Here is a 13,491-nt window from a genome sequence, read left to right on the forward strand (position 1 = left end):
CAGTGCTTGCTTGCTGTGGCTCTGGCTCTGAAGTTTGCACTTTGTATCATGTCTAACAGTATCTTAAAACTTCTGTTTCCAGCCACAGATTCCTTACACTGGTCACCAAGAGGACTCATAGAGAGATGAAGGTATGTTCATTCATGAAACTCTTACTTGTATTGCAAGCCACAGGAAAGTCAGTTTTATCACTGCTGCACATTACTTTGCCAGCCTTGCCTCAATTTAAATAAATTCCTAGATAACAAGTGTGCTTCATCCTGTTGCTCTCATCAGTGAACTGGTTGCTTAATCTATAAAGGCTTTTGTTTTACTAAATGTTAATTTTGGTCCAATTCAAACGGTGAGGCAACCGTAATTGACATAGACAAAAGCAATACATTTATTTGATAAGCATGATATTGAGTTTCCAGTGGCTTCAACAAAATTGACAAACAGCTGGGAAAGGTAATTTTGATGTTATGCTCACTATTAGAGGCTATTGAATTCTATTCTGAGATATGACCAGAAAGTGTAATGATATGTGAATTTCACAAACATCTTTTCATGGAGAGTGTATTGGGAAAGGACCAGGGCATAATGATACACAAGTAACAGAAGTGTCTAGCTTTGAAATTCAGAATATATTCAAAGGCTCTGGCATTGTTTACTGCAGCTCTATTCACTCTGAAAAAGTCACGGCTGCCATTGTTTGAGAAGTAGGCTGTGATGCAAGCTATTTAATCTTTTCTCATAGTTTCAATGGATCAAAGTTGTAACTGTTGTTATGCCTGCAGGCTGTTGTGTTTTAACTTGTCATCCTGTTGCCATGGGAGCCATATGCAGAGTGATAACCTGCAGATTTCTTTTCACTTTTACATTAATTGGTATGACATATTTCTGATAAGTGTCTGTATTTTTAGTTCCTTTTTCATTTGGTACATAAAATACATAGCCTAACAGAATGCTGAGAGGAGAAAACAAAATATAAGAGGACAGTAATTATATGTCAAAAGAGTTCAGTCTGTGGAAGACGTCAGTCCTTTGACAAGCTTTGTGTTTGGGGAGTTGGCGTTGAACAAATAAAGAGCTGCTACAGTAACGATATGTAGTCTGTCACATTGCTCCTCATGATGATATGCCTGTAGTGGTTAATCAGACTACACAAACGCACACTAATATGCATGTAATAGTGTATCAAAGTATGGTATTTTATGATGCAAGAGTGGTACATAAGGCATCTTGTTATGGGAAAATAGTTTTCACTACATTTTGTTGCATTAGGCTATACAGTATATTAACTTCAGTCAATACCTTCCATGTCAGTTTTCCCCCCAAGTTTAACGGTTTCATCCATGTTGATTGTGAGATTGGGAAATCCCTCTGATTTGGTACGTTGTCGCTATTTCACAACCACTCTGACTGTTCTGCGTTCATGTTTATTCCCCTAGTAATGTTGCCTTAATGTGGCAGGATGATTAGTGGTTACATAATAAATCTTCCTATAACAAGCAGGTGATGGAATTCTGGGGCTGTATCCCCAAAGCTAAGCAAGCTAAGAAAACTCTTAGAGTGATGATGTTTTCTAAGAATTTCCCCTTAAAAGTAAGACTAAATCCTAGTAAAGATAAAAGCTATTCACAAAGCATCTTAGCCCTTAAGAGAGCTCCTAAGGTGGAAAGCTGTTAAGAGTAGAGAGGAGGACTTTTAGGAGCTTAGGAGTTTATTAAGGAGAGGAGAAAATGGCCGAAAGACGCATTAATGCTATTATTATTGTGAAAGTTGTCACAATGTTAAGATATTTAGCAACAGGCAAACAGTGCAGCAGTGATAATTACAGCCTCATATTGTGACGCAACCTATTTAATTCCCACTGGACGTGCGCACTGTGCACCAACAAAACAGCAGCTATGGATATAGTGAGTTTTCTCTGTATTGTCTGGTCACTGATGGGACACACGTCCGCATCATTGGCAATATACTCTTGTTCAAAAATCCTATTCATATAGGCTTGCCAATATAGTCTATAAATTATACTAATACTACTGAGTCTTGAGCCATTTTCACAAAATCTTAACATCAAATAAAGTATAATAACATTACTGTATTCACCCAAATAAAGGCATAATGCATCAACCTGTGAGGACCGTACAAGTATTAAAAAGTACCATTTGTATGGTTTTCAAAGATTTTGTCCAATGAGCTCTATTTTTAAAAAAATGTTGATAGTATAAGCAAACCACGCGTTAATATCGAGTAAATTGTGTTTTATCTTGTGTGATTCCTTGTGTTCATTCTGGATGACATAAAGAGGCGTGTTGATTTTTCTTGATCAACCAATGACAGCATCCAAAGAGAGCATCACACCTAGCAACGGGGTCAACCACACCTCCTCACTAAGATAAAAGTTCTTGGCAATTCCTTGCTCATAGTTGCTCTGAGAACTTTCCTAAATCACTCCTAAGCTAGGACTCCTTGCTAAGAAATTTTAGGCTAAGATAAGAGCTCTCTGAGAGGACTCAGAATGTTTGTGGACACGGCCCCTGGTTCTCATACCTAGGAATGCAATTCAAAGAGTAGAACAACTAGTCAGATGTGATGCAGAAACAGGTGTGGTTAGCAGATAATATCTATTTCACACTGTAGGCTAGCTTTGCTGCTTAATTTTCTACTTGAATGAAGTATAGCCTAGTATTTAAAGATTCATTTACTGTTGCCATTACCCATGACCATTTTGCAGTTATTGAATTTCTCTCCGGTTTGATAGCAGTAGGCTATCAATTTGGATGACTTTGTCCTTTCACTTAGTATTTTATGTCACTTCAGCTTGTGGTTCACAGCCTTTCCTCCTTAGCTGTTTACAGCAGTGTGTGCTGGATGAAATACTTTTAACTTTAGACATTCTAAAAGTAGACTAATGTGTTGGATAGTTTATTTAAATATTTTAGGCTAATCCATGTAATAACTTAATCTGCGAATATTATTGAAATAGCCTATGCTTAAATTAGAATAAAGTCAGTCTACACTTGAGCAGAAGTAAGCTGGTAGAACAACACACTCATTATTCCAGCTGGTGCACAACCTTGATAACTTAGACACGATCAATTAAATGCTTGTGTCACAGGCATCAATTCCAGGGGTTCAAGCCCATGCTAAATATTTTATGGTGTCAGGAGTCGAGTGCTGTTTCATAATGTCAAGGGCATCCATTCACTGATATTGTAATTGTTGTAATCTAACCTACATGCATCTATCTTTATGTTAATAGTGCTGTGAATGACTTAAACTTTACCTTACGGTGCGACCATGACCATGTATTATCACACTTTAGATGACTGCCATTTGCTGTCCAAACTTGCTCCATCATAACAACATAGTAACTGTTTGCAGAGCCTTTACCAGAGCTAGTGAGAGGAAAAATTGCTGCAGCAAACGTAATGCTTCTTTTTTTGTTTTTTGTTTTTTTCCCTAAACATTACACCTCAAATGGACTGAGCTTAAAAGTTGACTATGAGACTCTTCAACTATTCCTTGATTATACAGTAATTGTGGCACTTGCCAAGTTCAAAATCAGTTTTAAGGAATTAAATGTAAAGTATTCAGATAAGTTTCAGCTGCCACAGTAATTGTTAATAGCAAACGGCGCAGTGGTAGACATAATAAACGCTTTTGCATTTGTGAAGAAACCTTCAGCAAGCCAGGTGCAGCAAGTTGCCTGAATTAATGAAAGTGTCCCTGCCTGGGAATATATAATGAGCACATCTTTTTTTTTTTTTTTTTTTTTCGTCAAATAGATGTAATAACTTTCTGGAATACTTTCAGGCCTATTAATGTGTAAGTATGGTAAGGTTTAGAACTTTAAAACCAACTGTTGTTAAGTTAGGAGGATATTTGTGCAGTCCCATTAGTTTTCAGGGTTTTTCTTGAATTCTATAAAGGCCTGGGTTGTACAGTTGCCAGTGGGAAAGGTATTGCATGGGTGTGGGAGGTTGAAGACCTCTCTAAGATGACATGTGCCAAAAACGTATTGGAAGCTATTGTGAAGCCACAATGCAATTAAAAGAGACTGCTACAACTCGGCCAGAAGCCATATGCAAAGAAAAGGTGTTTTGCATCCTGGGGTGAGAGAATGGGGCCGCATGCTTGGTAACTGCTCAGGATATAGGCTGCTCTAACATCACAAGCATCAATGATTCATGGAACTAGAACTGACCTTGTCTAATCTTCTAAGTTATAATAGCATCCTAATTTTATGTTAAAATTATTCAATTGAGGCCTATATATTTGCTCTGAATTGTTCGTGACACTGCGTGAGGAGCGGATTTGTTGGACTGGCCTAAATCTTGGTGAATTAGTGTATAAACAAAAGGTATTAAGATTGGTATTTTTTTTCTAGTTTGAAGCCAGTCATGGCATTGCCAAGGCAACCCCTGCCGAAGCACCAGTCACTGGAATTGCGGTGACTCTGGCTTGGACAAAGAGGTGATTCACAGCAGGATTATTGTACAACGTGTGAGCTAGGCTGGGAGGGAGCTTAATTCTTTCCTGCATGCCTCTTGCATGTTCCTTTGTTCAGCATACAAACCCATTCATTATAGGACAATATGATGGGTCAAAAACAATTTTTGAAAATTTTTCAGTAATGCGGTTTAGTGTCTGAATAGTCTGCTAAGAAGATGTGGTTTTGTATGCTTTTACTGATGTACATACATAGTAATTCTAGGGACGATAATAATTGATTTGTTCCATTGGAATCTGGTACAGTTTATTTGACTTGGCCTTTTAAGTGTGAGTCATCCTGTATCAACCACTCTCACCTGGTACAGTAGCTGAATAAAATGAATGTTCCCAACTACATCTTGTGCTGTTGTGTAACTTGAAACATACTGCGATGCAATAGTGATGCTTGTATTCCTAACAAGGGCATAGGTTGCATTTCAGCTTCGGGGGACAAACTCTGGATCAAATCCTGGGCAGCAAATACCACTGACATACTATGGGCATAGTAGTGGCCTAAATGCATCTCTGTTTTCCCTCACTTCTTAAACAATATTAAATCTGAGAGAGTGAGAAGAATTGTTGGCCAGTGTGAAATAAAGCAAGACATTGCTAAACTAAACCCCTGATCTGATGGAAAAAATATTCAAAATATGAAACATGGCTGACTAATTTGTTGTCTATATGTATTTAAAGTCATGCAGTAAATGGAGAATTAAAAAACCAGGGGAAGGGCTCCGGTTTCTTGTGACCAAAGCCAATCACCAAAGATGTGCTTCAGTAAAACTCAGTTGTGCTTATAAAAACACAGAGTGAGCACAAGCATAGTATATCAGTCTGAGGCAGAAATAATTGAAGGGGAAAATTCATCCTTCTAATATTGTGGTGCACATGTCCCCTGTCTCCCCCCAAATCTACACCTACAATTCCTTAAACATTTAATAATGTAAGCAATTTGTGTGTAAATATGTGTATATACCCTAGATCATGCCTAGGAAATAGGAATGCAATTTTAAAAAGTAGAATAACTAGTCAGAAGTGATGCACACTGTTACAGACTGCTACTGTTGTGGTGGATGAGTGATGGAAATAGAAAATAGTTGAAAATGAAGCAGCACAGCTAGTCTGTAGTGTGAATTGTGTTTTAGCTGCTAATCTTACCTGTTGCTGCACCCCATCTGACTAATTCTACTTCACTTATATTTGTCTATAATAAAGTGACTGGAGTAATTATGGCATTATTATTTGCTTGTTGCAAAAGAACCTTTCCAATTAAAGACTAAATATTGGAAATGAGTAGCTGCATGCTAACTGAGGGAATGCACCTCCTAGAAAGCTGAACCAGCAGGCTGTGATCTGTTACCCCTGGCTAGGACTTCCTTGAGCCCCTCTCTGATCATTGAAATAAGGTCATAGCAGTTGGAGATTGACCGCCACAGGTCACATGTAGCACACCACCATCATGCCATCAGTTTGCTTTAACCTTTTGGTAGTTGCCAGGAAGTGTCTTTTGACTGAGCCGTAGAATGAAACTGCTATACTCACTCAGGCCGTCCAAGAAATTGCTCTGTAAGCAGTGGCTCATTTTCTACTAGTGCTTGTGCTGTATGGAGTTGGCTGTTAAATTTTTCATGACCTGAGAATCTGTATTGAGCGGAACTGATCCCGTTCTGCCGCTGCCAGTGCCGCTGTATTTTGCTTTGGTAAAGATAGAATGTTTTCAAAGCCCTGACTTCAACAGCACTGCCACTTTTGTTTCCTCTGACTAGAAACACGACTAGAAAGGCCTAAATACTGAGCAGGCTTCAGATCACCAGTGATCAGTGAGGTGTTAATCTGTTCAAAGTATGTTCGCTGACACCATGCAGGCCACAAGTACTTTAGGGCCGACGTTAGTGGTGCACCATGACCTCTCACTTGTTTTAGATGCTTCCTCTGTGAAAAGAGAAAAGCGGTTGTCATGGTCGGCCAATGGTTAAATCTGTGTGATAACTGCACTGCTACTTACTGATATCCTGTTTGATTATCATTTACTGCACCGTGAGGGCAATGCTTTGGTTTTTTTTCTCAAATATGCTCATTTTAAGCCAAGTCAAGCCGCAGTTTTGAGGACAATTTAGGCTTGTTTCTTGCCATGCTAGCGGCAGGTGGGTTTTGTCACCCCGTGCCAATTCATATTTGAGTATGTTTAATCAAGCACGTGTGCCCGGAGAGTGTTTTCCACATCACCGGCGCTAGGTGAATAGCCAAAGAGCTGGTCTTGATCGTACTACTACCATTACCATAACGTTGTCTTTTGCATGCAGAAGCTGAAGTGCCGCTGGAGGCTCACGCCGTGTTTTGCTCCGCTGTACTCTTTGCATGACAGTATCTTAAGTGAGAGCTACTCTTGTTAGGTGCTGGAGGTTTTGAGCTCATTATGTGTTGGCGAGAGGATCTTAACCAGCACGCCTCCCAAAGGCGCAGGAATTCCGCCTCCCTGAGCTTAGTCAACTCGATTGCTTGAACATCTGAGGGGGAAAACATTGTGTGTCATTTAGCACTGGCTGGAGAAACGAAAATAAGAAAGAAGTATTCAGTGTTTTTCTCCAGACAGCTGTAGGCTAAATGGCCATCTAATCCCAGGAATGGAATTCCCTTTCATAGTTTTAGCTGAATGTAGGAAGGGGGGGGACATTATCATTGGAAATAACAAACCACCCTCTATTTGTGTTGGCATGTGAGCATGACAAATGTAAATCTGGCCTCAGTAGTGCGTTATCACCCCTGCCTTGTTGAGTTGGGGAGGTCTGGCAGCCCCAGCTGTCAAGATAACCCCCAATGCCCTCTCTGACTCTGAAGCATGGCTCCTTTTTCTGAGGAAGAAAGGAGCAGGCTTAGAGCGGGGCGAGCGAAAGGAGACGATTATTAGCGTTGAAAGAGGAGAAGGAACAGTAGTACATACTGTAACTGTCCAGCCTTGTGTTGCAGCCGTGACTGACAAGAGAGTTGGTTAGCCAGTGGAAATGGCTGCTGCGTCATGTAAACTTGGTGTTGGCCAGGGCAGCTGGTGCTGAGGCCAGGCTGCACTAAAGACTAATGAGGTGTTTATCTGAGAGGTGGGAGGACTGAAGTGCACTGGACTCTGCCCCTGAATCCCATCTGTCTGAATCCCAGAGCCTCTAGAACAGAGGAACCTTGTCCTGGCCGGACTGCCACCAGCCCCGAGGAGTGGCAGCTCATCAAGAGTACTTGCAGCCAGTTGGAGTTGGTAGTTGGGTGTCTGAGTGTTGCATTATATTTGATTATGTTAAGGGACAGGTGTGTTTTTTCTGTTTGTGGGGCACTGAGTGGGGATGATTGTCAGGGTCATGTAGGTGATTATGGCTGAAGTGATACTGATATTGTGATCACAACTATTAATCAGGAATATTAGTTGTGGTTGTGGGGAACAATTATTTTATTGCACTTTTTGCATCTTAGATAAATATCTTCACTATTTTCAACTACACACTCCCAGAGTGAGACAACCCAACCCACCAGTGAGCTGGGGTACGTGCACAAAGTCTTTGCCCAGTAGGAAATTAATACAATGTGAAAAGCTGCTTTTTTGCTAACAGAGAATCCTGACTTTTCATTTTCTGTTTCACAAAACTAGACTGGATTATCAAAGTAGGCTGGCTACCATTCTAATATTTAGTACATATCTGCCAATACCCCTAGATATCTATCAGAGCACTTGGTTTACATGCTGGCCAAACTCTCTGCTTGCTCTGCATGATAACTTGGCTGACAGTTACTGTAACACGTATTTGATTAATGGAAAGAGATTGTGCTCTATTCAGAACAGCTCACACTATTAAGTTAGAAGTCTTATTTTTTTTTTTTTACATGATGGTTCTTTGGCCTGAGAGTAGTCTGTTGCTCAGGCCAGAATGTAATGTGTGGTTTAGTTATCTGGCAAATTAAATAAGCAGCAAAATTCAGCCACAGCTAATACTAAACGAATGAGGGTTATAAAGCAGTGTTGTTCATTTGAGGTAATTGGACAATGAATTTTGAAATATACTGCAGTTTAACCTATGACTCCCATTTATTTAGATTTAGCGAGGGCTAAATTTTTCTGATGCTTGTATGGTGAATTCCAGAGAGTGAAACAAGGCATTCCAGCCTGTGAGACGATCAAAGAAGAGGGGGAAAAACAATCAGGCTGAATTGGGCTAACATGGCAATGCTGACTAGTCTGCAATAATGGCAATTCAATGTCAACGGAAATATGACGATGGAGAAACTTGACTTGTATATCTCAACAGTTTAAAGCATGTCAAAGGTATAAATTCATAACTGCAAACTTTTACCTTTTCATTCCCAAAGAAGTATGATTTGATTGTGTCTCACTGTAAAGCGAGGATGGGCAACAGTGTGCCATGGAGGGCCAAGAGTCTGCAGGGTTTTATTCCAGCTAAAGACTACAGCAGATGATTTCATTGATTAGTGAGATTTCATCTCCTCTCTGGTTGAAGGTGTGTTCATCAGTGAAATCACCTGGTGTTGTTTGGTTGGATAAAAACCTGCATGCTCTTGTCCATTCCCGCTATCGGAAAGAACACTTACAGGACTTACAGGACAACCATCTAAACATAGTTGCTTCTAGTATGAAATGTTACATACATAACCTTTTTAGAGAAATGTTTTTCCACAATATCTTCGAACTTTGTAGCTAACGTTTATAAAGTGTCTTTCTCAGCATTGTGTATTTGATTCCTATCATGGCCCCAGTAACGACAGAAAATAAAGAACATAACCACATATTCCTGAGTTAGTGAGTCATTAAAATGTAGATATAATTCTGCATGCATACTTAAGGCTGCGCTGAGGAGCGAGGGTCATAATTTTAGCAAATGCCGCTAATCGGAGAGCAGCACTTCCACCGACTTTGTTAGTTCATCATCACCACATTCCTTTCCAGCTCACAAACAACGTTAAAGAACATTTGAATTAAAGCCTGCTGTCAGAAGCATTCGCCAGTTGCACACGACACCTATTCAGATTGTTCTTGATGTGTCCCATCATCAGGAAACGTGGCCCAGTTCGGGACTGTCCCTTATTCAAAATGTCCCTGTCTAAATATACCACTGTTGTGTAGGTTATTGCATGTTGAATTTTCTAAGGCTAGAGAAACAGCTTAAATGAATTCAGCTCTACACTACATGTACACATCCAGGATTGCTGTCTGCCCCCGTCTAGAAATAGAACGCCTGTTTTTCTATGTATTCCACCCTCTGCCTTTCTGTCCTTGAGGGAAAAACGGTTTGATAAACATCCAATGATGACACAAGATGCTGCTATGTGTCTCGGATAGCTTCTGCTTTGTAGTCATCATAGCAGTAGTCAAGTGGCCTTTTTCTTTGCTCCCTCAGAGGCTTGTTTTCCAATACCCAGAGCAGATGGTATGCGTTTTCCCCGGATGAATCACTGAGCTGGGTGGGTTTTGTGTAGCTGGCCTAGGCTATGTGAAGTTTGCGTGTGTGTCCTGCCTGAGCTTTGAGAATACACCTGTGTCAGTAGGCTCGGGGCTGTCTCACAGACTGTCATGGCTGTTTTCACAGACAAGTCTCTCATAGGCAAGTGTTATGTCTGTTCATTCCTATATATATTGGCTTTGAATTTACTGATTTCCTGGCGTTTTATTTCCACAGACTCTGGAGGAGCCCCCCTACTTGACAGTGGGGACGGATGTGAGCGCCAAGTACCGAGGGGCTTTCTGTGAGGCCAAGATTAAGACTGCCAAGAGGCTAGTCAAGGCCAAGGTAAGTCACATTCCAAATTGTTCATCATTGAATTTAAAACTCGTTCTCTGTCTGTGCTGTGTGTTTGTAGGGGAGTGCAGTGGGGGTTGGGGCTTCGTAGGGGCATGAAGGGGGTACGCTCAGGATGGAACAGCTCAGCTTTTTATCCAGTCGGGAGCAGTTAGAGTGGCTACCAGGGTTAAGGTTTCAGATGGTACAAATGAAAGATAAATTGTCTGTATATGCAGCAATGCATGCATATGTAAGGATCACAGGCATCCTGAAATGGAGGTGAAAATCGGTTTAAGTTCCTAGCACTGCAAATACAGGTGAGAAATTGGTCAGGGGGCCCAGGATTGAACTTTAATTTAGATGCAGGGGCTGAACTAGCCCACCAGCTGCCCACCACGTCCTCACGAGCCTCCGTCTCCTCCCTCTCCTCCCCATCCACTGCTGCCTGGCTGTGTGGCTGTGTGACTGCTGCCTCCCCATTGGTTTTATGCCTTGCTGATGAAGGCATGGCATGATGCACATCGTACAGTATCTCTCATTTCCCAGTGGGACTGGAGCATCTGGATAATACAATAGAGACAGATCGCTTGTCTCTCGTTCTGCTAGAGTGTGTGGGAGGAACAAAGATTGGATGCTGGCTGTTCAGTATGTCAATGTACTGTAGTTCCCCTGTAGAGACAAAAGAGCAGAGACATTCTGGCATAGCAGATGAAATCATCAAATTATATGCCTTTTTATCTCATGGACAGGGACAAACAATGCGACGAAGTACAGCATACAAGACTCCTAGTTAAAACTATTGTTGGGTAAAAGCAAGCTAATAGGACAGTCGCAACTCATAAATTAATCACCGTACTAATTGGTTGAAGAGGGGATTTATTTTTGGGTAACCATAGTGTGAATGTGCGCTGTATTACACAGACGTTGAATCATAGCAATTAGTCAGGGGTTGTTGTGATTCTGAATATTCCACTGTAATGAATGCCTCTTCAGCTCTGTGGTTCATTAATCTCTGTCTGCTTGTTTAACTAAGTAGATGGTTGCAGCATATGGCGCTGATGTCTTTTGAGTGATTCTAAGACCCAACGCAAAGAAGTGTACGTCATTCATATTCATGATGATAATCTGTGCTAGAAGACCTGTAAAGAAGTCTGTTAGCACTATGTCAATACCACTTAAGCACACACACACTCAGTCAGTGCTAACCCTGCTAACCGTACGGTGCTGTTACAAGCAGTGTGTGGAAAAATATCATGTGTACATGACAAATTCAACATGCAACCTTCACACCATACTCAAGCCAAAAGCTGACATGTTTTAAGCATCACGTTGTTGTTCTCCGTGAGTGGTTAATTTTACCATCAGTCATGTTCCACAGCATTGTGGGTAGTTTTTTCCTTTCTTCTTTCCAATATGTTGTCATTCGAACACGGAATACAGCATAACATCCTTGCATTTTCAGTGTGCTGATGCTGGAGGGAGAAATGCTAACTAAACTACTCTGAATTCAGTATAGTGTAACAGCCTGCTGATCAGCAGTCGGTGCATAGTTTTTGGACATACGACTGTAACTTTCCCTGGGGCTGATTTGAGGAAAGGAGGTCTGAACATAGTGGACTACAGGCTCCTGCTGAGCCTGTTCACCAGTTGTTACATCCAAGCGGTCGCACAGTTTGTGTACAGGCCTCGGTTGAATCATGCAGGAGCCCACTGTCTCAGGTAGGAAGCTGTAGGAAAGTTCGGGGTGTTGATATTCTGTAGCCAAGGCTTTTGGGTTTTGGCAGCGAGAGTCACCCCCCCTCTGTCTGTGGAGAGGGGAGCCTCCCTGCCCGTCCCCTATGAGGAAGGGGATTCCTCTCTTCGATGGGGCAGGAATGCAATTATCTCCATAACTGATGAAACGCTGCCTCAGGAAGCTTTTTTTACCATTCTCTTCCCCTGTCTTTCATGACCTGAAAATTCAGGAGCGCCTTACAGTATGTATTTCGCTATCATGTCGAGTTATCATCCTTCTCAGCTTGTATTTCATTCATTCCTCTGATCCTGCCTTCACAGAGACTTTGATTGCCGTTTCTGGTTGCTACATTTGAAACCGACTCAAGAGGGAGCATTGTCTGAGTTTGTTACCTGCAGGCTTGTTCTATGAGACGGTGCTCAACATCTCTCTGCACTTGTGTGGTGGTTGATTTCTAAGCTAAATCATAGTAGATAAAAGTGAAACCAGGTTTTCAGCATATGCTACCATTTTACTTGCATATGCTCTCAAAAAATAAATTCATGCCCCCTAGGAAACTGAAAAAGAAGCACATGTGCAATTTGATATTCAAAGTAGGGATGGGTGTTTTCAATAATTTAGACAGATTGTTCTCCTAAACTTTTCACATGTGCTCCTTGGAAGATATGCGACAGTAGACCCCTGCAAGTGTGTGTGCGCCTGCCTTTCTGCCTGTCTGTCATACAGTGTTGCCAGGTCGTCATGCAGATGCAAGATTACCACAGCTTGATCAGATTATGATCTAGTGTGCCTCACTGAGGGGAGGCTGCAAACGCCGTGAGGGGGGGGGGGGGGGGGGGGTTGGGCAGCGTAGCCCTAATATTCACAACAGAAACTGTTCTCTCATGACACCAAGGATTGTTTTCCTGTCTGCAATCTTAAATCCTGTTGATTTAAAGTAACAAACCTGTTTTACTTCCAAGTATTCCATGACAGAGAGAAAGAGCTCATCAGTCTAATCAGTGTAGCCCAGTTATAAAGTCCAGGGGCATTAGTAGGACTATGCTGTCTCTGCAGTGGAAGATTCATGCGACCTGGTCAGGCCTTTGGGGAATTGTTTGTTTACTCTTGTTACTGATTCGCCTCCCCCTTCCCCAGGTGACCTTTAAACCAGATCTGTCCACGGCTGAGGTTCATGATGAACACATCAAAGGACCTCTGAAGGTAAGGCAGCGACGATGGAGGAGGCTGCGACAGCTTGTCACTGTTGGATCATTGCTATAAAACACAGATTGCCATTAAAAAAGTATTACCCATAATTACGTTGTTACTCAGTCAATGTTTTTTTTTGTTTAGCTCAGACTGTAACTAATTGAATGTCTTTTATGATTGCGCTGTTTATCACAGATCTGATCTTATAGATTGTGTTTTGTCTGCCATTTCAATCCATTATAATGATTCTCGCAGCCATTATTCTAAAACACATCAGTAGATTAATCCTAGTAAGATAGCATTGGTTAG

The 13,491-nt window shown here is 41.3% G+C and overlaps 1 protein-coding gene across 3 annotated transcripts in view; it reads left to right on the top strand.

Moving 5' to 3' along the window:
* The window catches only part of arid4b (AT-rich interaction domain 4B), a 37,883-nt gene that overhangs the window by 2,320 nt on the left and 22,072 nt on the right, over nt 1-13,491 (top strand). For all 3 annotated transcript variants that reach the window (XM_071894399.2, XM_071894400.2, XM_071894401.2), the window contains exons 2-4: nt 83-131; nt 10,155-10,265; nt 13,129-13,194. In XM_071894399.2, the coding sequence (XP_071750500.2) occupies nt 126-131; nt 10,155-10,265; nt 13,129-13,194 (183 nt within the window). In that variant the 5' untranslated portion in view covers nt 83-125. The remainder of the gene's footprint in view (nt 1-82; nt 132-10,154; nt 10,266-13,128; nt 13,195-13,491) is intronic.

This window comes from Centroberyx gerrardi, chromosome 15 (assembly GCF_048128805.1).
Source record: "Centroberyx gerrardi isolate f3 chromosome 15, fCenGer3.hap1.cur.20231027, whole genome shotgun sequence".
Taxonomy (NCBI): domain Eukaryota; kingdom Metazoa; phylum Chordata; class Actinopteri; order Beryciformes; family Berycidae; genus Centroberyx; species Centroberyx gerrardi.